The sequence below is a fragment of the Ahaetulla prasina genome, chromosome 2 (assembly GCF_028640845.1).
Source record: "Ahaetulla prasina isolate Xishuangbanna chromosome 2, ASM2864084v1, whole genome shotgun sequence".
Lineage (NCBI taxonomy): Eukaryota > Metazoa > Chordata > Lepidosauria > Squamata > Colubridae > Ahaetulla > Ahaetulla prasina.
The window spans coordinates 168,800,534-168,824,123 of NC_080540.1; the positions used below are offsets into that span (position 1 = coordinate 168,800,534).

At 41.5% G+C, this 23,590-nt stretch overlaps 1 protein-coding gene across 3 annotated transcripts in view; it reads left to right on the plus strand.

Annotated features, from left to right (window-relative positions):
• Window positions 1-23,590, plus strand: part of NCKAP1L (NCK associated protein 1 like) — a 124,753-nt gene that overhangs the window by 75,359 nt on the left and 25,804 nt on the right. For all 3 annotated transcript variants that reach the window (XM_058167379.1, XM_058167376.1, XM_058167378.1), the window contains 2 exons: window positions 15,527-15,620; window positions 22,888-23,004. In XM_058167379.1, the coding sequence (XP_058023362.1) occupies window positions 15,527-15,620; window positions 22,888-23,004 (211 nt within the window). The remainder of the gene's footprint in view (window positions 1-15,526; window positions 15,621-22,887; window positions 23,005-23,590) is intronic.

The window sequence follows — 23,590 nt, forward strand, 5'->3', positions numbered from 1 at the left end:
TTCTTCCCCACAACTATTCTGTGAGGTTGGGCTGAGAGAGAGGACTGGCCCCAAATGATCCAGCTGGCTTTCATGTCTAAGATGGAAGTAGAACTCACTGGTTTCTAGGTCAGCATCTTCACCACTGCACCAGCTCCATTTGCTCTGTTTGATTTTTCTTTTGTAATCTTTCTAGGCAGTTGCAGGCTAGGTGTGGTACATAAGCAGACTGTTTTTCAATCTGGCATTTTACTCTGATGGACAGTAGTTCTCCAAGATCTTTAGCCATATTTGGTAAATATTGGAGGGGGGTATGTGTTATGGCTTCTTCCACTGTGAAGTTTTAATTCGTAAGCCACCCAGAGGAACCATGTGTAAGTTGGACAGCCTTATACATTTGTTTAATAGATAAGTACATACTGTAAATAGATCGGATTGGTTTTAACTGGACATGCCAGGGATTGAATCTTGGACCTTCTGTATGAAGAGCAGATGCACTTGTTGAGCAATGGACATACACGAGCATTGTCTTCATACTTTATTGACAAGTGCTGTTTGAGCCCCAAATCTGTACTGTAGAAGGAGCTACATCAAAGCATTATTATATCTCTTGCTTAATCCCTTAATCCTCATTCCTGACTGAGATGGACTGCATGAACTGCTGTGCTACTAACTGTGCTTTTCCATTACTTGGAGAGTTTAGCAGAAGTTCACCAGTGTCTCTGGAGAGCCCACAGCTCAATCTGTTTTAATTAGAGATGCCACAGAAGCAAATTTAGATCTTTATTTTGCCTTTTCCATGTCTGTGTCCTTGGTTTCTTGTTACTCAGCTTGCCACTTCCTCAGTTTTTGTCTATAAATCCAATCAGTTTTTGAAGCTTGTAAAGCGGTAAGTCAATCAGGCTTTCAGGTGAATTGGGACTTTCAGAATTCCCTGGGAAGACTCAGGATTTTAAGTCAGTCTTCCCCAAACTGTGTTCATCACAGTACAGGTAGTCCTCAACTTACAACAGTTCTTTTAGTGACCGTTTGAAGTTACAGCAGAACTGAAAAAAGTGACTTAAGACATTTTTCACACTTAATGACCATTGCAGCATTCCCACGGTCACATGATTTACATTATGATGCTTGACGGCTGGTGCACACTTATGATGGTTGTAGTCATAAGTATGGGGTCCTGGGATCACTTTCTGACGAGGAAAGTCAATGGGGAAGCCAGATTCACTTAACAATGGTGTTACTAATTTAACAACTGCAGTGATTCACTTAACAAATGTCTCACTTAGTGTCATAAATTCTGGCTCAGTTGTTGTCGTAAGTCAAGAACTACCTGAATTCAGTGAGAACATGTCTATGGAGATTCTCAGTCATCCAGGTCATGGTTGTCACAAGGTGCTTTTTTAAGAGGCAACTGGACTTTTGGGGGTTTTTTTGAAGACGTTTTGCTTCTCGTCCAAGCAGCTTTCTGTTTTTTCTTTAAAGATGTTTCGCTTCTCATCTTTCAGAGCTGAAGAAGCTTCTTGGATGAGAAGCGAAATGTCTTCAGAAAAACCAGAAACTCCAGTTGCCTCTTGAAAAAACACCTTTGTGACAATGAGATCATGGAAATTGGCACAGATGAAAGGATGGACTATTTGTAGCCTCAAGGCTCTATGTATGGAGTACCAGATAGTTTTACACATTGAAAAGAAAATGTGACAAGAGAAATGTTAAAGTTAGGAATACTATTTTAGTAAGAAAGTATTCTGGAGGCTAGTACTTGCAAAAATAGACAAGCTTTATTTTGGAAATAATAGAAGGCCTCAGCTACTTTAGTCTGTCTCTAGCTAAGAGCCTCTAGGACAGGGGTCTCCAACCTTGGCAACTTTAAGCCTGGTAGACTTCAACTCCCAGTATTCCCCAGCCGGCTTTGCTGGCTGGGGAATTCTGGGAGTTGAAGTCCTCCAGGCTTAAAGTTGCCAAGGTTGGAGACCCCTGCTCTAGGATGCTATCCTCCAACATGTAGAAAGAGTGGATCAGAAAAAGACCAGAAGTACAGAGATGAGATTCAAACGGGAAAGAGAAACTGAGCCGAGAGAGAGAGAGAGAGAGAGAGAGAGAGAGAGAGAGAGGGAGGGAGGGAGTGTGGAAACGATGAGAACCCTGAAAGTAGAATAGAATTAGAATTAGAATAGAATTTATTGGCCAAGTGTGATTGGACACACAAGGAATTTGTCTTGGTGCATATGCTCTCAGTGTACATAAAAGAAAAGATACCTCCATCAAGGTACAACATTTACAACACAAATGATGGTCATAGGGTACAGTTTAACACTTAATGATACAACACTTAATGATAATCACAGCGCACAAATAAGCAATCAGGAACAATTAATATCAATATAAATCACAAGGATTACCAGTAACAAAGTTACAGTCATACTGTCATAAATGGAAAGAGATTGGTGATGGGAATGATGAGAAGATTAATAGTAGTGCAGATTTAGTAAATAGTTTGACAGTGTTGAGGGAATTATTTGTTTATCAGAGTGATGGCCTTCGGGAAAAAACTGTTCTTGTGTCTAGTTGTTCTGGTGTGCAGTGCTCTATAGCGTCGTTTTGAGGGTAGGAGTTGAAACAGTTTATGTCCAGGATGTGAGGGATCTGTAAATATTTTCACGGCCCTCTTCTTGATTCGTGCAGTATACAGGTCCTCAATGGAAGGCAGGTCAGTAACAATTATTTTTTCTGCAGTTCTAATTATCTTCTGAAGTCTGTGTCTTTCTTGTTGGGTTGCAGAACCAAACCAGACAGTTATAGAGGTGCAAATGACAGACTCAATAATTCCTCTGTAGAACTGGACCAGCAGCTCCTTGGGCAGTTTGAGCTTTCTGAGTTGGCGCAGAAAGAACATTCTTTCTTGTCCTTTTTTGATGATGTTTTTGATGTTAGCTGTCCATTTTAGATCTTGCGATATGATAGAACCTAGAAATTTGAAGGTTTCTACTGTTGATACTGTGTTGTCTAGTATTGTGAGAGGTGGAAGTATGGAATATCATTCTATACAATAGAAGCTATGTAACATAAAGAGTTGCAGTGCTCTTCTACTAAATGTCTTCACATCTATGGCCCTTTACAGACAACATATTTATAGTTATAGAAATCTGATGCCTGAAGAGTTGAATTTCAACCATATGTACATTTGGAATCTGCCTTATGTAATTCCCCAGAGTCTTCATTGATTGTGACTAATGAATACGGATAGCACAGATTACTGCCATTTAGTAGTGGAATGTAAATAAAAACTATGCTATAAGCCCTGAAATAGCAATAGCAATAGAATTTAGACTTATATACTGCCTCACAGTGCTTTTACAGCCCTCTCTAAGCGGTTTACAGAGTCAGCATATTGTCCCCCAACAATCTGGGTCTTCCTTTTACCGACCTTGGAAGGATGGAAGGCTGAATCAACCTTCAGCTGGTCAGGATCGAACTCCTGGCTCTGGGAAGCATTAGCCTGCAATACTGCACTCTAACCCCTGCGCCACCACCTTTCCTGGTATAAAAGCAAACTAACTTAACTAAATAAATGGACAGGTAAAACAAACTTAAATAATATGTAAAATTCGCTATTCTTTGTGTGTATATAGTGTGGCTCTAGGGATATGATTAACAGGATAAGCTTAAAATGGATGGAGGAATGGAAGGGTTCTTTCAGTCATCAAAAAAAAAAAACATTACCTGGCCATGTCTCTTGTCCTTTGTTTTCTTGCCTTTGTGTTTCCTGGAAACATGGTGTTCTCTGCAGTTGTTCTTCTTAGCACTAAAAGTCTCCCCTGCCAAACCTTCACCCCTTCCCAATAAAAATTCTCACCCCATATTTTGATACATGGAACTAGCATTGTATAAAACTTAAAAATGAGCTATGTCCATGATGGCGAACCTATGGCGTGCCACAGCTGGCATGCAGGGCCTTCTCTGCTGGCACGTGAGCCTTTGCCCAGCTCAGCTCAACTGCTCATGAATGCGTGTGCCTCCTGCCAGCCAGATGATTTTCGGGATGTGCAGGAGGCATGTGCGGCCGGGGTTGCGCATGCGGGGGTGCGGGGGGGGGGTGTTGAGCACCCCACAGCCTGTTTTTGGGCCTAGGAGGCTTCCAGGAGTCTCCAAGCAGCCTGTTTTGGATGCCAGGTAAGTACAGGGCCCACGCGGAGACTGGGGAGGGTGAAAAAGGGGCCTTCCGGAAGTCCAGAAACAGGCCTGTTTTCGCCCTCCTGGAGGCTCGAGGAAAGCCTCCAGAGCCTGGGGGGAGCATGGTGCAGGAGGCATAGTAGGCCATGCCCACTATGGCCATGTCCACCGGCAGAGAACCGGTTGCTAAAATTTTTGAATCCCACCCCTCATGCACGCATACGCGGGAATGGGTGGGGGATGGAAGAGCGCAGGAGTGCATGCATTACGTTATGGGTTTTGGCACACAAAGAGAAAAAGGTTAGCCATAACTGAGCTATACTATAAATGAGATACATGTATGCATGCCCCAATATAGCTTTTTATATTAATGGTGATTTTTAAGCATTGTGGCTTGATTTTTATTTTCACCATAATCCCCAAATGGGGATTTTTTCCCCCAGGCTGTTCAGTTTATGAATTAATCTTTGATATAGGTAGTTACCTAATTGCAATTTTGCTGAAGTTTCAGGGGATATTTAGATATTTTCTCGATATTGTGTTGGGAGTGTATCCCACACAGGGGCTGGTGGAAATGAATGATGGAAATATGAGGATGCTGCTTCAGTTCATATTGGTGTGACATTTCAAAACTAGGCAGAAAAAAAACCCCTAGCATTAATAGCTCAATAAAAGACCCACAATTATGAACAATCTATATTGCAAAATAGAAAAATATTTTTCCCCTGAGTGGACTTGTGCAATAAATGTTCACAATAATTGGAAATGTTGCACATAGACGAACAGAATATAGAATAAAGTAAATCATTTTCAGCAAAATCCCATGCTGTTGTGGTTGTTGATGGAAAGGAACATCAGGAATATTTTAAAACTACGCTTGTTCTTCTGAACCACTTGTCCGTGTTCTTTTACCAATTTTTATCCCGCCTTTTTATTTTTACAAATAACTCATGGTTTCTGTGGAGATTCTCAGTCGTCCAGGTCATAGTTGTCTCTTTTTTTCTTCAAAAGGCCTATTTTTTCCCCCCTTCAGGAGAAGAAAACATTTCGCTTTTCATCCAAGAAGCTTTATCAGTTCTGAAGGCAGGGGGATAGAAGGATAGATCTTCCTCAAGGAAAAAAACAGTGCAGTTGCCTTTCAAATAAAAAAAAATGCACCTTTTAGACAAAAGAACAAACCTAATACTCCTTTGTGTCCTGGCACAGAGACTCCCACGTTAGGAGATTATTCACAATGACACCACCTTTCATTTTGTGATTCAAAAGAATTTTGAAATTCAAGATCTGTCTGAATGTCATGGATTTCTTTCCTCTCCCTGTGCGCACTCCATTAAATGCATATTCTGTGTTTGGGCCTAGTCCTACCAGCTGGGTCATATATGGTATTAACTACAGTCCTGTTGCCTTGATAAAGACAGCAGCAGTGGGCAGAGTGCACACGAAGAATGTAAATGATGCAACTGATTTAAATTCATAGCTCAGTTAATTAGTCCTGTTCTCCGCTTCCTACATCGCCCCTCCCCCTGACTGTATTAGACTTAATTGCAATCATTACCAGTAGTGGGGTCCCTAAGAATAAACAGAAGGAGTCTTGACTTCATCATTTCCCTCTAGCAAGTGTGAATATACGAAGAAAGAAATTTGAATCCTTGAACATTTCTGCCGAATGACAAATGGAGGCACAGATCAAAGGCTGTGGGGAGCCACCCAGAAACAAGGGAAGCACAGGTGGAGAAAAATCAGGATCAGAGTGCAGATTCTGCACTCCGGAGGCATTTGCAGGAATTGAATCAAGCCATTTTTACTTGTGCCAGGACTGATAACCAGGAGCCACATTTAATATGGAGAGCCAGTTTGGTCTAGTGGTTTAAGGCAGCAGTCTAGAAAACAGATCGTGAGTTCTAATCCCACCTTAGCCATGAAGGTCACCTGGGTGATTTTGGGCCAGTCACTCTCTCTCAGCTCAAGTCACCTTAAAGGGTTGTTGTTGTGGAGAAAAATAGGAGGAGGAAGGTATGTTGGAAATGTTTGCCACCTTGAGTTATTTTATAAAAATAATAAAGGCAGGTTATATATATCCTTTCACCTTTCAACTCCAATCCAGGAGCCCTGAGGCAGTCACTTACACAACAAACTATTTTGTACCAGATTTATATTTTGCTGATAAAGAAATAAAGGGAGACTAGTATAGATCTATTTCAAGCTATTTAACTCTCATCAACTAGTCATACCCTTACTTGGATTCGAACTTGGGCTGCCTGCATATTAAACAGTTGTATTAACCTCTGAGCCACACTTCTCCTCTCCTAAGTATTTTTTAAGAGGGGAGAGATTAAATGTTAAAAACACTTAATAATATGACAAAAATAATAATATGATAAAGATAACATGGCTAGCTGATGAGAACTAAATAGCTTGAAATAGATCTGTGCTAGTCTCCCTTTATTTCTTTATCAACAAAATATAAATTTGGTACAATATATGTGTGTGTGTGTGTCTGTGTCTGTGTGTGTGTGTGTGTCTGTGTGTGTGTGTGTATACACATATATATAATTGTCTGAAAGTAGTATGTGGAATCTCAGCAGGGGGCTGATTCCTTCTGGGAGTTATTTTGGGGAGAGGACATGGGTGACTGTCTTTCTAAGAAAAACACTAAGCCTTTTTCAAGAGTTTAGTGTGTTTCTGTGCTTCCCCCATAAAAAAAAAATATCCGGTAAAGCTCCATGGTGACATAAAAAGGACTTTGGATTGCCGTTTCCTTTTTAAAAAGGGCCAGATGGAAGAAGCCTTTATGTTACGGATGAGGAACTTTTGGCCCACCCATCAGGTTTCAAGCATGACTGGATCCCCTTTAAATTGTTTCACTGGAAATTTCCAAAAGTAATATTTATTGAAAAACATTAAGAAGTTATAATGAAAAGAATGTTAGTAATGATTCAGTTGTTGTTGTTAGTTGCGAAGTTGTGTCCGACCCATCACGACCCCATGGACAACATTCCTCCAGGCCTTCTTGTCCTCTACCATTCCCCGGAGTCCATTTAAACTCAAGCCGACTGCTTCAGTAACTCCATCCAGCCACCTCATTCTCTGTTGTCCCATTCTTCTTTTGCCCTCAATCTTTCCCAGAATTAGGTTCTTCTCCAGCGAGTCCTTCCTTCTCATTAGGTGGCCAAAGTATTTGAGTTTCATCTTCAGGATCTGGCCTTCTAAAGAGCAGTCAGGGTTGATCTCCTCTAGGACTGACCGGTTTGATTGTCTTGCAATCCAAGGGATTTGCAGGAGTCTTCTCCAGCACCATAGTTCAAAGGCCTCAATTCTTTGGCACTCAGCCTTTCTTATGGTCCAACTTTCATAGCCATACATTGCAACTGGGAAAACCATAGCCTTGACTATATGCACTTTTGCTGGCAGAGTGATGTCTCTGGTTTTTAGAATGCTGTCTAGATTTGCCATAACTTTCCTCTCCAGGAGCAAGTGTCTTTTAATTTCATGGCTGCAGTCCCCATCTGCTGTGATCTTGGAGCCCAGGAAAATAAAATCTGTCACTAACTCCATTTCTTCCCCATCTATTTGCCAGGAGTTGATTCAGTAATTAGCCCTATTTCAAACCCAGGATTTCAAACCATTTCACATTTTGTTTGTTCTTTCAATATCAACAACTAAAAAGCCATATACAACCAGGCACCATATAAATACCACGCAGAGAATAGCCCAGCGCAGACATTCTGGAGAGAGAGAAGTTCCCTGGAGATGGGCTCCAGCATGAATCCAAAAGCTCGGAAGAAAAAAACCCTCATCTCGGTAACCGACCCAGATTGGATCCTACAACATTTCCTGGGACGCTTATATTTGCCTTCGTTCATGAATTATAGAGTGTCCCTCTTCTCCTCCCAATCACTTCCCATTTTAAACTGTGCCAAGTTCATATTGAAGAGATGTGTGTTTCAAGAAAGAATTCCTCTTAAAGAACAAACCAAATCCTGTATGACTCAGGAATCTTTTTTCACTCTTTCTTTCTTGGTATGTATGACTGTTGTACTGCACTTGAATTTCTAGAGGTCAAATATCTGAGTTTTCTGCTGTGTATTTTGCTGACTGCTTCTACACATCTACATAGGTTCACTTCTGCAGTTGCATCAATTGAAAAATTATCACTTGGCAGCCTTTACATGGCTTTATCATGATGAAGTTACTGGCATATTTTTGTCTCTAGCTACCACAATGGCATTACAGCATTGGCTGAAGGTTTTGAGAAAACGATTGACTGACTGATCTTGCTTTGCTGAGTAATCTGCTTAGCTAAGTGTTGGTGCCCAGCCCAATCCAGCTGGAAAGCCTTAATGCTCCTGTTATGTCACTCTGCTCAGCTTTCCTGCAGTTCTGCTGCTATAGTTCTCTCTTTCAACTGTTTAGAAACATCACCTCTTCTCCAGGTTTCTTTTGGAGCTGCTTCTCTCCAAAGAGATGGGTAAATAGCAATAGCACTAACCCTAACCCTACCTACCATTCTGTGCCCCCTTCTCTCCCTGTCCCTCCCTCCTTCTCTTTCTCTCTCTCTCTGTCTCTTTCCTTGCATGTGGAAGGAAAGCAGCCTTTCCCCTGCTTTGCAGTCTCCCAGCACACTTACCCATATACATAATAGCAATAGCACTTACACTTATATACCGTTTCACAGTGCTTTACAGCCCTCTCTAAGCATTTTACAAAGTCAGCCTATTGCTCCCAACAATTTGGGCCCTTGTTTTACCGACCTCAGAAGGATGGAAGCCTGAGTCAACCTTGAGCCTGGTGACACTCAAAAGTCAAGTCCCAAAACTCTGTTAAAAGCCATCCATGCATGTCTTGGTTGATCCTTTCGAAAGGAAGTGGTGTCACTGTCACCTATGCCTCTGTTGTTGAGTTTTGGGAAACTCTACAAGGGTGCTTGAAGCTGAAGAAGAAATAAAGATGGTGGTGGCAGTGATGCTGACAGGGAAGGTTCCTAACTCAATTAACATAAAAATGAATAAGTCTCCACTAACCCCTCCCCAACCCCTCATCAAATCTTGGCTTTTAAATGTTTCCCTAGTCAATTCCACTTGAATCTGAGCTTTTCACATTCCATGCATTTCTGTTTTCACAATGCATATCATGACTTGAAGTGAGGCAGATAATCTGCATAAATTATGCCATATGGGCTTTTCTGTACTTGAGGTTAAGCACAGCACAACTGTGGTTGCCATTTTTTGCTGCCAGGTTCCCATGAAGTTGCCTTCATCTCATCCACAGTCAGTGAGCGAAACAGGCTTGATTCTCCCCTGGTGATGCCAATACTGTAGCATTTAGCATTTTCTCTCTTCCTCTGATGCTGATCAAAGGCGGCATGAAGATTCCAAGTCTGTTGGCCTTTGTTACTCATTATCTTGGAAGGTAGTCAGAGGACTTCAGTGGCTTGAAACAGAGGCAGTGGAGGTAGACTGAGGGAGCAGCAATGGGAGCAGCAAAATGTCATGCCAGTAAGTAGCGAGTAATTCAACGAGCAGTGGAGAAAGGCTGTGTCAAGCCATCTTTATCCCTCTGATTGGCTGCTTTGGTGATTTGTGGCCAAGGAATGGCTTAGAGAGACAGGACAGTTCTGTTGTTCCAGAAAAGGCTGTAGCAATTGAATTGTGTGAGATTGGTTACGGGTAGATCTCCACTTACAAACATTCATTTAACGATTATTCAAAATTACGATACTGCTGAGAAAACTAACTTACAACCAGTCCTTGTATTTACAACCATAGCAACATCCCTGCAGTCTCATGATCAAAATACAGGTGTTTGGCAACTGGCATGCCTTTATGATGGTTGCAGCATCCTGGATGACTATTTGTGACATTTCTAGACAGTGTCCAACAAGCGAAGTCAATGGAGAAAGCTGAATTCACTTAACAACCATGTGATTTGATTCACATGATTTGATTTCTGATTTCTCCGTCTTGCCTTCTGATGCTTTGATTCTTGATTAGTTTCCATCCATTGTTTCTTGTCTTGCCTCTGGTGCAAGACAAGAAACAATGGATGGGAACTAATCAAGGAGAGAAGCAACCTGGAATTAAGGAGAAGCTTCCTAACAGTGAGGACAATTAACCAATGGAACAGCTTTGCCTTCAGAAGTTGTGGGTGCTTCTTCACTGGACTTAAGAAAAGACTGGACAGCCATTTGTCTGAAATGGCATAGGGTCTCCTGCTGAAGGGGGTTGGACTAGAAACCTCCAAGGTCCCTGTCAGGTCTATTCTGATTGATTGATTGATTTGCTTAACGACTGTGGCAAAGAGGTAATAAAATCAGGCAGGACTCACTTAATGACTGCCTCACTTATTGATGAAACTTCTGGTTCCAATTGTGGTTGTAAGCTGAGGACTATCTGTAGGTTGTTAGGTTGATTATATTTTAATATATTTGGCAGGTATGTCGGATGGTTGGAAACCAAGCATTTGCGGGGTGGGCAACATTTAAAATCCTCTGCTTGTGAAATTTCCATAGAGAACATACTTGCAATTTACACAGAACGCAAAGGCTTCCTTATTTTTTATCTTAGCACAATATGTAAACAGAATCAGTAAATAAACAAGATTAAATTTTGCAGCACAAAAGCAATATTTGCAACTGTGATTTGTTGAATGCAATTATAATTGTAGCTTGGTATGATGTATAAGCAGAGCACACTGTTTGCAGCTTTCAACCTTATTCCTGGTTTGTTTTTTACGTGGACTTCTAACAACTCAGAACTGCATCATGATTAAGAGTAGGGTACACAGTCAAAAAAATTGTCCAAGCAGATGAAAATTACTTTGGTCATTTGTTGTATTAATTCCGTATTGTTTTTGATTGGATCAATAAATTATGGCTTAATAGGAAATGTGATTGCACAATGCTTTTATTTATTTCAGGACACACAATGGTGAGAAGCACACAGTGGGCCATATGTTTTTGAGCTCTGCAGCTACTGGATAGTCTTTCATTTGCTTCCAAGAAGATGGAAGGAGATCTCATTTTAATTTGCAAGCATCCCTACCAGTCTACAGAGTTAACTGAGCTGGTATTTGTGGTAGGAAAACAGAATGTGAACCAACATCCAGGAGTTAAGAATTGGAAAGATCTGTAGTAATAAGTCCCTGTGTTTACTGCAAGGGTGCTGAATTGGTACACGCTACCTAAGTGAGAGGGTGGGTGCTCTGTCATTCACCATCAGCCTCTCCGCTTAAATCAGCTTGCGTATTTCATAGAGATGCTTGATAGAGTGGACATAAGGTAGCAGGAGCCGACCTGTTCCGCTTTAAACAACCTTAAATGTTTTAATATTTGTTTCTTTAGCCCCCAGCTGCCTTTTCTGCCAGCTTTACATGAAATCAGCAGAAGACTTTCACAGCCAGTTAATTCCTCTTCTCTTTTCCCTTCTGGCTCTTGGAAGTAACTGAAAATTTAAATCTAGTTCAAACGTTTAAGAGAGTCAGTGGCCCTATTTCAGTGATAGAGCAGCAAGAATGCAAAGTGGCCTTGCCACAAGGCCGGGGAGCAGGCAGGCAGCCTGTATGCCTGAAGGATTATCGTCGAAGAAAAGAAATTGCATTTGGGTGTAGTTGTGGAGGCTAGGTTCAGGGAAGATTGAGATACAGGGAACTGAAGTAGCATCCTAGAGGGGCAAGATGTTGCCTGAGCAAATCCAGTGGGGAAAATTGTTTCTTTTGTCACTGGTCCTGAACTAACCACATGTATTTTGCTTCCTCTTCCCACTCGATCTTGTATTTGTGCAGTAGGGAGGCAACATGGGCAGTAAGAAAGCATAAACACATTATTTGCTTTACTTTCATAAGACGTCTACAGCACAAGGCAATGAATAACAGAGTTGGAAGGGACCTTGGAGGTTCAATCCCCTGCTCAGGCAGGAAGTCCTATACCATTTCAGTCAAATTGTTGTCTAATCTCTTCTTAAAAACTTCCAGGGTTGGAGTATTCACAGCTTCTGGAGGCAAGTTGGTCCAGTGATTAATTATTCTAACTGTCAGGAAATTTCTCCTTAGTTCTAGTTTGCTTCTTTCCTTTATTAGTTTCCTTCCATTTCTGCCTTCAGATGCTTTGGGGAATAGGTTGACTCACTCTTCTTTGTGGCAGCCCCTGAGATATCGGAACACTGCTATCATGTCACCCCTAGTCCTTTTCATTAAATTAGACATAACTCAATTCCAGCAACTGCTCTTTATGTGTTTTAGCCTCCAGACCCCTAATCATCTTTGTTCCTCTCTCTGCAAAAGTTTCAACTTTTTTTAACACTGTGATAACCAAAACTGGATGCAGTATTCTAAGTGTGGTCTTACCAAGGCATTATAAAGTAGTATTAACACTTTATATGATCTTGATTCTCTCCCTCAGTTAATGCATCCTAGGACTGCATTGGCTTTTTTGGAACTACAGCACAATGAGGGGTCATATTTATGTGATTGTCCACTAGGACGCCAAGATCCCTTTCACAATTACTACTATTGAACCAGGTACCATCTATACTATACCACCTATTTGTATAGTACTTTTTTCACCGTTGTATTTCATTTTGTTAGATAGTACCCATTGTTCAAGTTTGTGAAGATCCCTCTGTATCTTAAACCTATCTTCTGAAGTGTTGGCTATTCCTGCCAGCTTGGTGTTGTCTGCAGATTGGATGAGTTTCCATTTATCCCCTCATCTAAATCATTGACGAAGATATTGAAGAGCATTGGGCTTAAGACAGAGCCTTGGGGTTTCTCGCTGCTTACTTCCCTCCATGTAGATGCAGTTCCGTTGAGGACTGCACGTTGAGTGCGGTTGATCAGCCAGTTACGAATCCAACGAGTGGTGATGCTATCTAACCCACATTTTTCTATTTTATAAAGTAGTAAATTGTGGTAAGGATAAGAGAAATAAGGGATAATAAGGGACGTGGTGGCTCAGGGGCTAGGACGTTGAGCTTGTCGATCGAAAGGTCGGCAGCTCAGTGGTTCGAATCCCTAGTGCTACTGTGTAACGGGGTGAGCTCCCGTTACTTGTCCCAGCTTCTGCCAACCTAGCAGTTTCGAAAGCATGTAAAAATGCAAGTAGAAAAAATAGGGACCACCTTTGGTGGGAAGGTAACAGCGTTCCGTGCGCCTTTGGCATTGAGTCATGACCACATGACCATAGAGACGTCTTCAGACAGCGTTGGCTCTTTGGCTTTGAAACGGAGATGAGCACTGCCCCCTAGAGTCAGCAACTACTAGCACGTATGTGCGAGGGGAACCTTTACCTTTACCTTTACCTTTACCTTTACCTTTAAGTTGTGGTCTACTTTATCAAATGCCTTACTGAAGACCAAGTAAATTATATCCACAGCATTTTTCTGGTCCACTAATTTTATCACTTTGTCAAAGAAATGGACTGGATAGTCATAGTCATATATTTGGGGGAATTAATATAATGAATCTACATTAAAATTCAGACTAAAAACTGCATCTCTTCCAGATGCTGTAAACTTTCAGGACTTCATCTGCATTTAGAGAGCTGTGTGTGTGTAATGGGTATCATAGGGTTACATGTAAAGTGTCAACAGTCCCTATGGCAAATGTAGCAAAAGAAACTCCTGGGACATTATTTTACCAAGAGTATAACTTTACTGATAATTCCACATAGGCACAGAAGACGCAAAGCCAGTTCTGAAGTTTTTGCATGCAAAGCAGCATAGGTAAAATCCCCTTTTCTCTCCTGGGCCGCCCATTATTCATTGTCCAGTAATCAATTACAGTCAATTTGTTTTGGGAAATGGTCTGAGTACATTGGAGCTTCCCCATCATTTGACATTGGTCACTAGGACATTGCTAGATGACAAGTCGGCTCTCTTGCATTCCACAATTCCCTCCCAAGCATCCCTTGCATTCCAAACCTGCTCTCCCTGTTTCTGTTGTCGCTTGCGAGCAGGGTGCCTAGCAGGTCAGCCATGACACAAAGTGTGGGAAGACAGGGAGAACGGCCTTGAGGGACAGGAGGACCAAGACAATAAAAGAGGACTAAGTCCAGGGCAGGAATGTAACCTGAATAAATGCCTCAAATGAGACCTTCCATAGTTCTCACAAAGATAAAGAGTAGGAGTGGGCCAGAGGTGGGTTTCAGCAAGTTCTGATCAGTTCTGGAGAACCGGTAGCGGAAATTTTGAGTAGTTCGGAGAACCGGTAGTAAAAATTCTGACTGGCCCCGCCCCCATCTATTCTCTGCCTCCCAAGTCCCAGCTGATTGGGAGGAAATGGGGATTTTGCAGTAACCTTCCTCTGCTACGCCCACCAAGCCATGACACACCCACCAAACCACACCCACAGAATCAGTAGTAAAAAGATTTGAAACCCACCACTGGAGAGGGCACACTCAGACTTGCAAACCTCTGTCATTATAACTTTACAATGAAAACAGCACTTACCTACATGATGTTTTATTTTAGATCTACCTTAGCAATTACTCTGAATATCTCTGGTTTTGCTTCTTTTGCTTTGCTTCGTTGGTTTTGTTCCTGAATATGCAAATATTACTTAGACAAAAGACTAACAAGGATGGAGCAGTAGAGGCAACCTGTCTTGCGTCCTGTCTAAGTTAACCGTGGACAAAACAATGTTGAATTATCTAGTATTTCCTTTTCATCTTGGTGTGAGGAGAAGTGTTTTCTGAGTGACAAAAAGCCAGATAGTGATGCCAATCAAATCTCCATTTGTGATATAGTGTCATTACATCATGACCCTCTGTGTTTCCTACAGCCAGAGCTATAATGTATAGAAAATCACTCGGTGTCAAATATAAGCTTTCCACAGGTATGCATTTATTATAGCAATGAAGCTTAAACAGCATGAAATGGAAATGAAATAGCAAAGTTCTGAGGGAAAATAAGAAGTTCTCATTTTTTCTGGGTCTCATTTTTTTTCTTTCCTTTAAGTAAGAGGATCACACATTACTTTATATCAGATTCAATTTTACTCTTGTTTTCAGCTTACACCCAAACCAAACAAATCATATTTTGATTTTATAAAAAGTGTGAATCTGTATTGTTTTTGTAAAAACTACCACTGGAGGGTGAAGATACATGATTTTTTTTGGTTTTTGTTTTAATTATGAAGAGTTATGTTGGTCTCTTTCTAGCAAAAACAGGAAAATATGTTGCTTTCTTTTCTAGAAGACAGGAATAAAATATGGCCCATTTGCAGTCTGAGCTAATACACTCTGGAATTCTACCATGTTGTTTGCTTAATGTGTTGTGGACCAGATCCACCATTGTGACAGGGAACGTTATAAGAAAGAGAAAAGGGACAAAGTCCAGCAGCAGTTCTGTCGCTCTCATAAGATCTGGTTCTGCCATCCCTTTAGGTGACTTTGAGCATCTTTGAACTGGCCACTGCTGCAGGACTCCCCTGTGACATTGACCCAGCCCTGGTCTCCGCACTCGCCAACCTGAAGAAAGGTAAGGATACAGCTTACTAACATTTATCTGGCTTGCCCCATTAAGATAAAAGGATAGGGCTGCAGCATGCCTTCCTGTATCATCTAGGCAAGTTTCCAGATAGGGTATCTTTCCCAGCACTGGGAAACTTGCCTAGTTCCTGGAGACAAGAGATGAAATATTTTTGCTGAGTTGATGCTCAGCTTGGACATATTCCCTAAAAGAAAGATCCTGTATCATCTAGCACTGGGAAAGATCTTTTAGGGAATATGTCCAAGCTGAGCATCAACTCAGCAAAAATATTTCACCTCTTGTCTCCAGGAACTGTCACTGCTTGGATGCCATTGCTGGTTTGTTTCTACTGAAAAGGCCCACTGCCAGAACGTAGTGAAGAAAATGCAGTTATCCTGCATTTTTAACTGTGCCTTTCTCAGTTGGCAGGGCCAGTCTAGTATATGTAATAAACAGTATTTATGGGTTCTGAACATCTCTGTGGGTGAGATATATGCAATCTCTTACTTAGAGAGTCGTTCAAACATGCCCGGTTCTTGGTGACTGCCTGGATAAGTCCTTTGTGATTTTCCATGGCCTCCTTCCTAAGATTGAGAAAAAGCTACCAGCCCAAGGTTATCAGCTGGTTTCATGTCTAATGGGGAACTAATATATTTAATAGATATTAGAGCCATTGGGGCACATTTAAAATACACACACACATACACACACACACACACACACACACATTCATCTATTTCCTATTTTCAAAGCTTAGATAATCTGGGCAGATGGGATCAGAGTGAAGTTGTCATTTGCACGCCTTGAATAATTGAAGGCCCTAGATTGCTACAATAAATAACTACAATTCCTGTGGAAGTGCATACTTTTCTTTGATCAGCTGATTAGCTCTATGACCAGCCGTCTTTCTTTCATCTTCCTTTGCTGCAACATAGGTCAGAGATGAACAGCAGCATCTTTGATCTTCACAGAGAAAAAGCTGTGATCTGCTTATTTTGCTTATAACAAAAATCATTATATATATATATATATATATATATATATATATATATATATATATATATATATATATATATATATATATATATATATATATATAGGTCTTTGGTTGTTGGGTTTTCTCCGTGTAAAATTGGAAGTGTCTTGGCGACGTTTACGAAGTCTCATTCGTCATCTTCAGGCTTCAACCGTGCTTCTGGGAGCAATGTGTGATCGCAGCTGTTTCTTCCTTTTAACTGCTAGTGGGGTTTGAACTGATTGGGTGGGAGCTTGGCTGTGCTCTGATTGGATGGGGTTTTCTGTGCTCTGATTGGCTGGGGTGTGTCCTGTGTTGGTGGGGGCTTGGTTGTGCTCAGTCTAGTCTGTGCTGCAGGGGGATTTGAGCTGGTGAGCTGCATAGCTGTTGTTTGGCTTTGTGGTCGTGCTACATCTTCATAGTGGGTGTCAGTCTGCTGCATGAATGGATTGGAGGGGTTTGAAATGGCTAATGTTGCAGCTGCGGTCTGGCTTCTGGTCCTTGGTCGTGCTTTATGATCAGTGTGGGTTTGGGTCTGCTTTCTGGGTGGATGTGCGGTGGTGACATCCTGTGTGGACCTTGTGAGTGTGGGTCTGGTGTCATTCCTCGTGTTAGGGACTCGTTTGTCAATAAGGCGGGTTTCAAATGGCTGGTAGGCGGAGGTGTCATCTCGTTTGTTCATGCTGTGTGGGTGTTTTCTATCTCAATGGCTTCTCTGATTATTCTGTTGTTAAAGTGTTCAGTTTTGGCGATAGTTCTGGTCTTTTAAAGTCAATATCATGTCCTGTGACTTTAAAGTGTTGGACCAGGGAAGAAGTTGGTTCCTCTTTTTTGAATGAGTTCTTGTGTTCTTCAATGCGTGCACTTATTCTTCTGTTGGTTTGTCCAATGTATGTGGTGGGGCAGGCAGTGCATGGATTTCATATACTCCTTGATTTTCTAACTCAATTTTGTCTTTGGGGTTTCTTAGGATGGTGGATATTTTTCTGTTTGTGCAGAATGCTGTCTTGATGTTGTGTTTGTGGAGGATCTTGCTGATTCTGTCTGTGGTGCCTTTTATATATGGGAGGAGGGCTGTGCTTTTCTTGTTCTCTGTCTTGGATTTTAGTGGGGGGTTCTTTTTGGATTAGCTTGGTAATCTTATTTCTTTGGAATCCATTGGATGTTAGTACGTTAGTGAGAGTGTCTAGTTCGGGTTTTAGGTGTTGTTCATCAGCTAAGTATTTTGTTCTGGAGATGAGTGTCTTGGCTACGGAGTTGATCTGTGCTGGGTGGTGGTGTGAGAGTGCGTGCAGATAGCGGTTTGTGTGTGTTTTCTTCTGGTAGATGGTGTGTCCTAGGGAGCCATTGGGTTTTCTGTAGACTAAGACATCCAGGAAGGGAAGTTGGTTATTAACTTCTGTTTCCATGGTGAACTGTATTTTGGGGTGTAGGCTATTGAGGTGTGTGAGGAAGTTGTCAAGTTTTTCTTTCCCGTGTGGCCAGATTATGAAGGTATCGTCTACATATCTGAGCCAGAGTTTGGGTTTGTGATCAGATTTTTCTAGAGCTTGGGTTTATTTTATTATAGATGAACAAAACTTACAGCCCAGCGACCTACTCGTGAGCTTTGATGTCATATCCCTCTTCACCCAAGTGCCAATCAAAGAAGCCTTGACAGCTATCCAAAACAAATATAACCCCCCCAAGCACATCCTAGATCTGACCAACCACTGCCTATCCAACACATACTTCATCTATAATGGACAAAAATACAAACAAGTAGAAGGAGCACCCATGGGATCACCCCTCTCACCTGTCATTGCCAATCTCTACATGGAACACTTTGAAACCCAAGCTCTAGAAAAATCTGATCACAAACCCAAACTCTGGCTCAGATATGTAGACGATACCTTCATAATCTGGCCACATAGACTGAGCACAACCAAGCCCCCACCAACACAGGACACACCCCCAGCCAATCAGAGCACAGAAAAACCCCCATCCAATCAGAGCACAGCCAAGCTCCCACCCAATCAGTTCAAACCCCCACTAGCAGTTAAAAGGAAGAAACAGCTGCGATCACACATTGCTCCCAGAAGCACAAAGCTGAAGCCTGAAGATGACGAATGAGACTTCGTCGAAACGTCGCCAAGACACTTCCAATTTTACACGGGAGAAAACCCGAACAACCAAAGACCTATATACAAACACCCGTGAAAACCTCAGAAAACAAATATATATATATATATGTATGTATGTATGTATGTATGTATGTATGTATGTATGTATGTATATGTATATGTGTATATATATATATATATAAATCTCAAAAGAAGAAATAGCTGGTCATCATCTCATCTTCTTATCTTACTCATCTTTCCTTTACCTTTTTCTGTTGATATCTTACATAGCCTTAAGAGCCATATTGGCACAGTAGTTAGAATGCAGTATTGCAGGCTAATTCTGCCGACTGCCAGGAGTTCGATTTTGACCGGCTCAAGGTTGACTCAGCCTTCCATCCTTCCGAGGTTGGTAAAATGAGGATTTATATTGTGGGGCAATATGCTGACTCTGTAAAGAGGGCTGTAAAGCACAATGAAGTGGTATATAAGTCTTAACTGCTACTGCTATTTATCACTTGTTTGTATCATGATTTATGATTGTATCTTATGATTTATGATATATGACTTATCACTTTGTTGTTTGTATGTACACTGAGAGCTTATGCACCAGAATCATATTCCTTGTGTGTCTAATCACATTGACTAGTAAAGAATATTCCATTCCATATTCCATCTTGTGAATGCAACAGCTCAGCTGGCAGCGAGGGAAAAAGGAGCAGAGATCCAGCAGCTTCTTGGTGCGCCCATAAATCCTGCTTTCTCCACACAAAAAAAGACTGCTATTCATATCACGAAAGTATCTAAGCAAAGCTATAGTCCTCCTATCACTGGCTAAAAAAGACAGTAATCATGCCCCTCTTTACTGCTTTTAAGCCATCTTCTGGCAATAGCCTTGTTCTGTCCTTCATTTTGACACCCCGATGAAAGGTTTTCCTGATCCCTGTTCTATAGCTTTCTCAGTTTAGAAGTTCAAAAATGAAAAATTACTACAGTTTGTGTTTTGCAAGTGAAGATAAATATACATGTCCCGTTGCCCGATCCAATCTGAGTCAGTCACCAGAACTCTAGGTTTATTCTTCCAAGCTTTTAGGCTTCTGCTGGAGCCCATCCTCAGGGAACTTCTCTCTCTCCAGAAAATGTGCACTGGGCTGTTCTATGTAACGTATGCATATTTTTTTGTTTTGTTTACATTTATACCCCGCCCTTCTCCGAAGACTCAGGGCGGCTTACAATGTATAAGGCAATAGTCTCATTCTATTTGTATATTTTTACAAAGTAAACTTATTGCCCCCCCAACAATCTGGGTCCTCATTTTACCTACCTTATAAAGGGTGGAAGGCTGAGTCAACCTTGGGCCGGGCTCGAACCTGCAGTAATTGCAGGCTTTGTGTTCTAATAACAGGCTTCTCTATTGCCTGAGCTATCCCGGCCTGGTTGTGTGTAGATTTTATATGGTGCCTGGTTGTGTGTAGATTTTAGTTCTTGATCGGGGTATTGATGGCTGACCATTAAGTTATTGATAGTTGTATCCTTGTGCCAATATGTCCTCGGCTCCTAAGTACTTGATAAACTGGTGGTAAATCAGCACTCTTGTTGACTGACAAGGGCCCATTTCCCAGGCTGCAATCAGTCTTCTAGCTATTTTTGTTCCTGTTCAGCCAACAATCTAGTAGCTGTGTAATTGAATGCATGTAACAGTAACAGAGTTGGAAGTGACCTTGGAAGTCATCTAGTCCAACCCCCTGCTCACGCCTTAGACCTATACTAGGGATTCGAACCGCTGAACTGCCGACCTTTCTGATTGTAGTGTGAGGCTACCAATGAGTTAGGGTCTCCTCTTTTAACAGCTCACTCATGTTCTGGAAATTTGGTGATTAGCTTCCTCCCTGCCTGTCCCATATAGTTGCAGGAGCAATCCATGCAAGGAATCTGGTAAATTGCATTCAAAGTTTCTCCCACTTCCAAATGAACTTTGTAATGCATGATTTGTCCATGTATGGTAGTCTTTGGGCAGTGGGCGATGTCCACTTGCAGATGTTGGAAGTTGCATTCTACTGCTTCTGTTTGTGTTTTCTTCACTTGAATAGAATAGAACTGGAAGAGACCTTGGAGGTCTTCTAGTTCAGCCCCCTGCTCAAGCAGGAGAACCTGTATTATTTCAGATAAGTGGCTGTCTAGCCTCTTCTTAACAATCTCCAGTGATGGAGCGCCTATGATTTCTGAAGGCAAGCTGTTCCACTGGTTAATTGTCCTCACTGTTAGGAAGTTTCTCTTTAATTCCAGGTTGCTTCTCTCTTTAGTTAGTTTTCAACCATTGCTTCTTTTCTTGCCTTCTGGTGCTTTGGAGAATAATTTGATCCCCTCTTCTTTGTGGCAGCCCCTTAAATACTGGAATGCTGCTATCGTGTTGCCCCTAATTCTTCTTTCCTTTAGACTAGCCAAATCCAAATCCCGCAGCCTTTCTTCATAGGTTTTAGTCTCCAGGCCTTTGATCACCTTAGTTGCTCTATTCTGAACTTTTCCCAAGGTCTCAACATCTTTTTTGTAGTATGGTGACCAAAATTAGCTGCAGTAGTCCAGGTGCGGTCTTATTAGGGTTTTATAAAGCGGTACTAATACTTCACATGACCTTGATTCTATACCTCTGTTTATACAGCCTAGGATTGTATTAGCTTAACTTCCCTCCAGCTTTTAGGAGAGTCCCCGATACAATCCCAAACTGCCTCAATACCAGACTGAACCTAATTTGAAAACCTGCAGTCTTCTTCCCAGTCCATCTCAAGATGGATCTGTAATTAAATGCAGATTCCATGGCTTAAGCATTCAGTCACTTTTCCTATTTCCTTCTCTCTTTTCTTTACCATTTTTTTCCCCTGTGAAAAGTTCTGGAGAGCAATTTGAAAGCTTGCATACAATTTTGTGACCCTTTCTCAGAAAATAAGGACATTTTGTGTAAGGATAATGCCTAATACGGTTCTCAGAAAGGGTTTAACTCAGGGCAATATCTGATGCTGTGTTTGCTTATGCGTTTCTTCTCTGCTTGAGGAAGTAAAGAATCTCTTTCAAACTGATCTGCAAAACAGCGAAATTGATAGATCAGGGCTGCCATCTTCTTACAATCCTAATTGTCTTGAATATTTTCCTTTTTTCTGAGCTGTATAGTATTTGTATTAACTAAGCGAGTTATTATTTCCCTGGCATCTGCCATGCTAGCTTCAAGCTGAAACTGTGACTTTGTTGTAGTTTGTTAATGCATCTTGCTTTTGCCTGAGGTGACTCCCTGCCAGCTTGCTTCCTTCCTCTTCCTGCCGGCTCGAGAAACCATAGTTATGTGGCACCATTTACCCGAAGTCATCTCTTCCTGCCACAATAATAACATTCCCAAACCAATTGTGCAAGAAATCCTCTCCCCCTCACCCCCCAACCTATATAGTACCATGAAATGCTTGGGTTAAATTATGGTTTGTTGAACAGGCAATAAGGGGGGGGGGGAAACCCTGAGGTTTTCAAATGAGTGGATTTACATATAGTCTCAAAAAGCACAATCCACATTAAAGTTTGGCAGGGCCTATGAAACCAGCCGTTTCTTCCCTGAGGCTTCTCCGGCATCACTTTGTATAATATGGATAATCAAGGATTAGTGCGGCCTGAAGAGGGCAATGTTGATATTCGTTTTATATTATGAACTGAATCAAATCAGCTTTCTCTTCCCTCTTGCATATACATGCTTACAAATACATAATCTGCACCAGACAGGCACATTGGTTTCCCTCTCAGTCTAAGGAACACAAATGAGATGTGTAGAATTTATGGGGGTTTTTCCCCCCTCCTCTCCTGTCCTCCATCCCACCACCCATTATCCTAGCAATGCCTTATTTTTATTTATTTCTTTATGGTGTACACGTGTTGATTGAAGCAGAGCTGAACAGTGTCAGTTCTGTTCAACTAGCTAGCTCCTTCCATCAGTTAATTTATTGGCCTGTCAGAACCACCATATTTTTTAAAATTCTCCTTTCCTTGTTTTTCCCCTCCTTTTTTTTATGGGGGGGGGGAGCAAGCCTTCTGAGCAGCTGAACTGGAAGTATAGCCGCTAACGTAAATCAGATTTATTTCTGAAATATCTTGGTGTACATCCTCCTTTTTGTCTCCCTGATAGACAGCTCATCCCCTGAGGAGGACTACAAGACAGCCTGCTTGCTCCTAGTCTTCATAGCTGTGTCTCTGCCACTCCTGGTCTCGGATCCTTCCTCTATTTACCTCACTGAGATAGATGGTAAGAGACATAATACCAGCATGGAGCACCTTCTCCAAATGTCTGCTAATATACTTGTTTGCTGTCTTGTTTGGTTTGTATGATATGTTAACTTGTACTGTGTTTTGACTCAAGTTGCAACAATTTAATCACAATCTGTATCCTGACTTGGGGTAGCTTCCCTACGGCTGCCATGTCTAAAAATGCAAAAATCCAGGGACCCATCTTTTTGTTGCCATCTACTGGTTGCCTGGATTATGACAGCCAAGTTGTGGAAGACTTAAGCTTGCTTGCTTGCATTTAATTATCAAATTTATATCTCACAAGAAGTGACTTGTGCTGTTTTATGCAAAAAAAAAAACCTATTAAAACAATAAACATGTCAAACACAGTCATACTGAACAGAGAAAGAGAGAGAAAGACAGAGAGAGACTCAGTCAGCAACGTAGCATCTCAAGATGTCACCAGTCCCCTAAGATTGCCAGACCTAATGTGGTCCAGAAAGTAAGAAGGGATGGATCTGTCCTCACTTCAGAGGGGAGAATGTTCCATAAGATGGGTACCAGAGCAGAAAAGGCCTATCTCCTCAGGCTGCCAAGCATAGTTC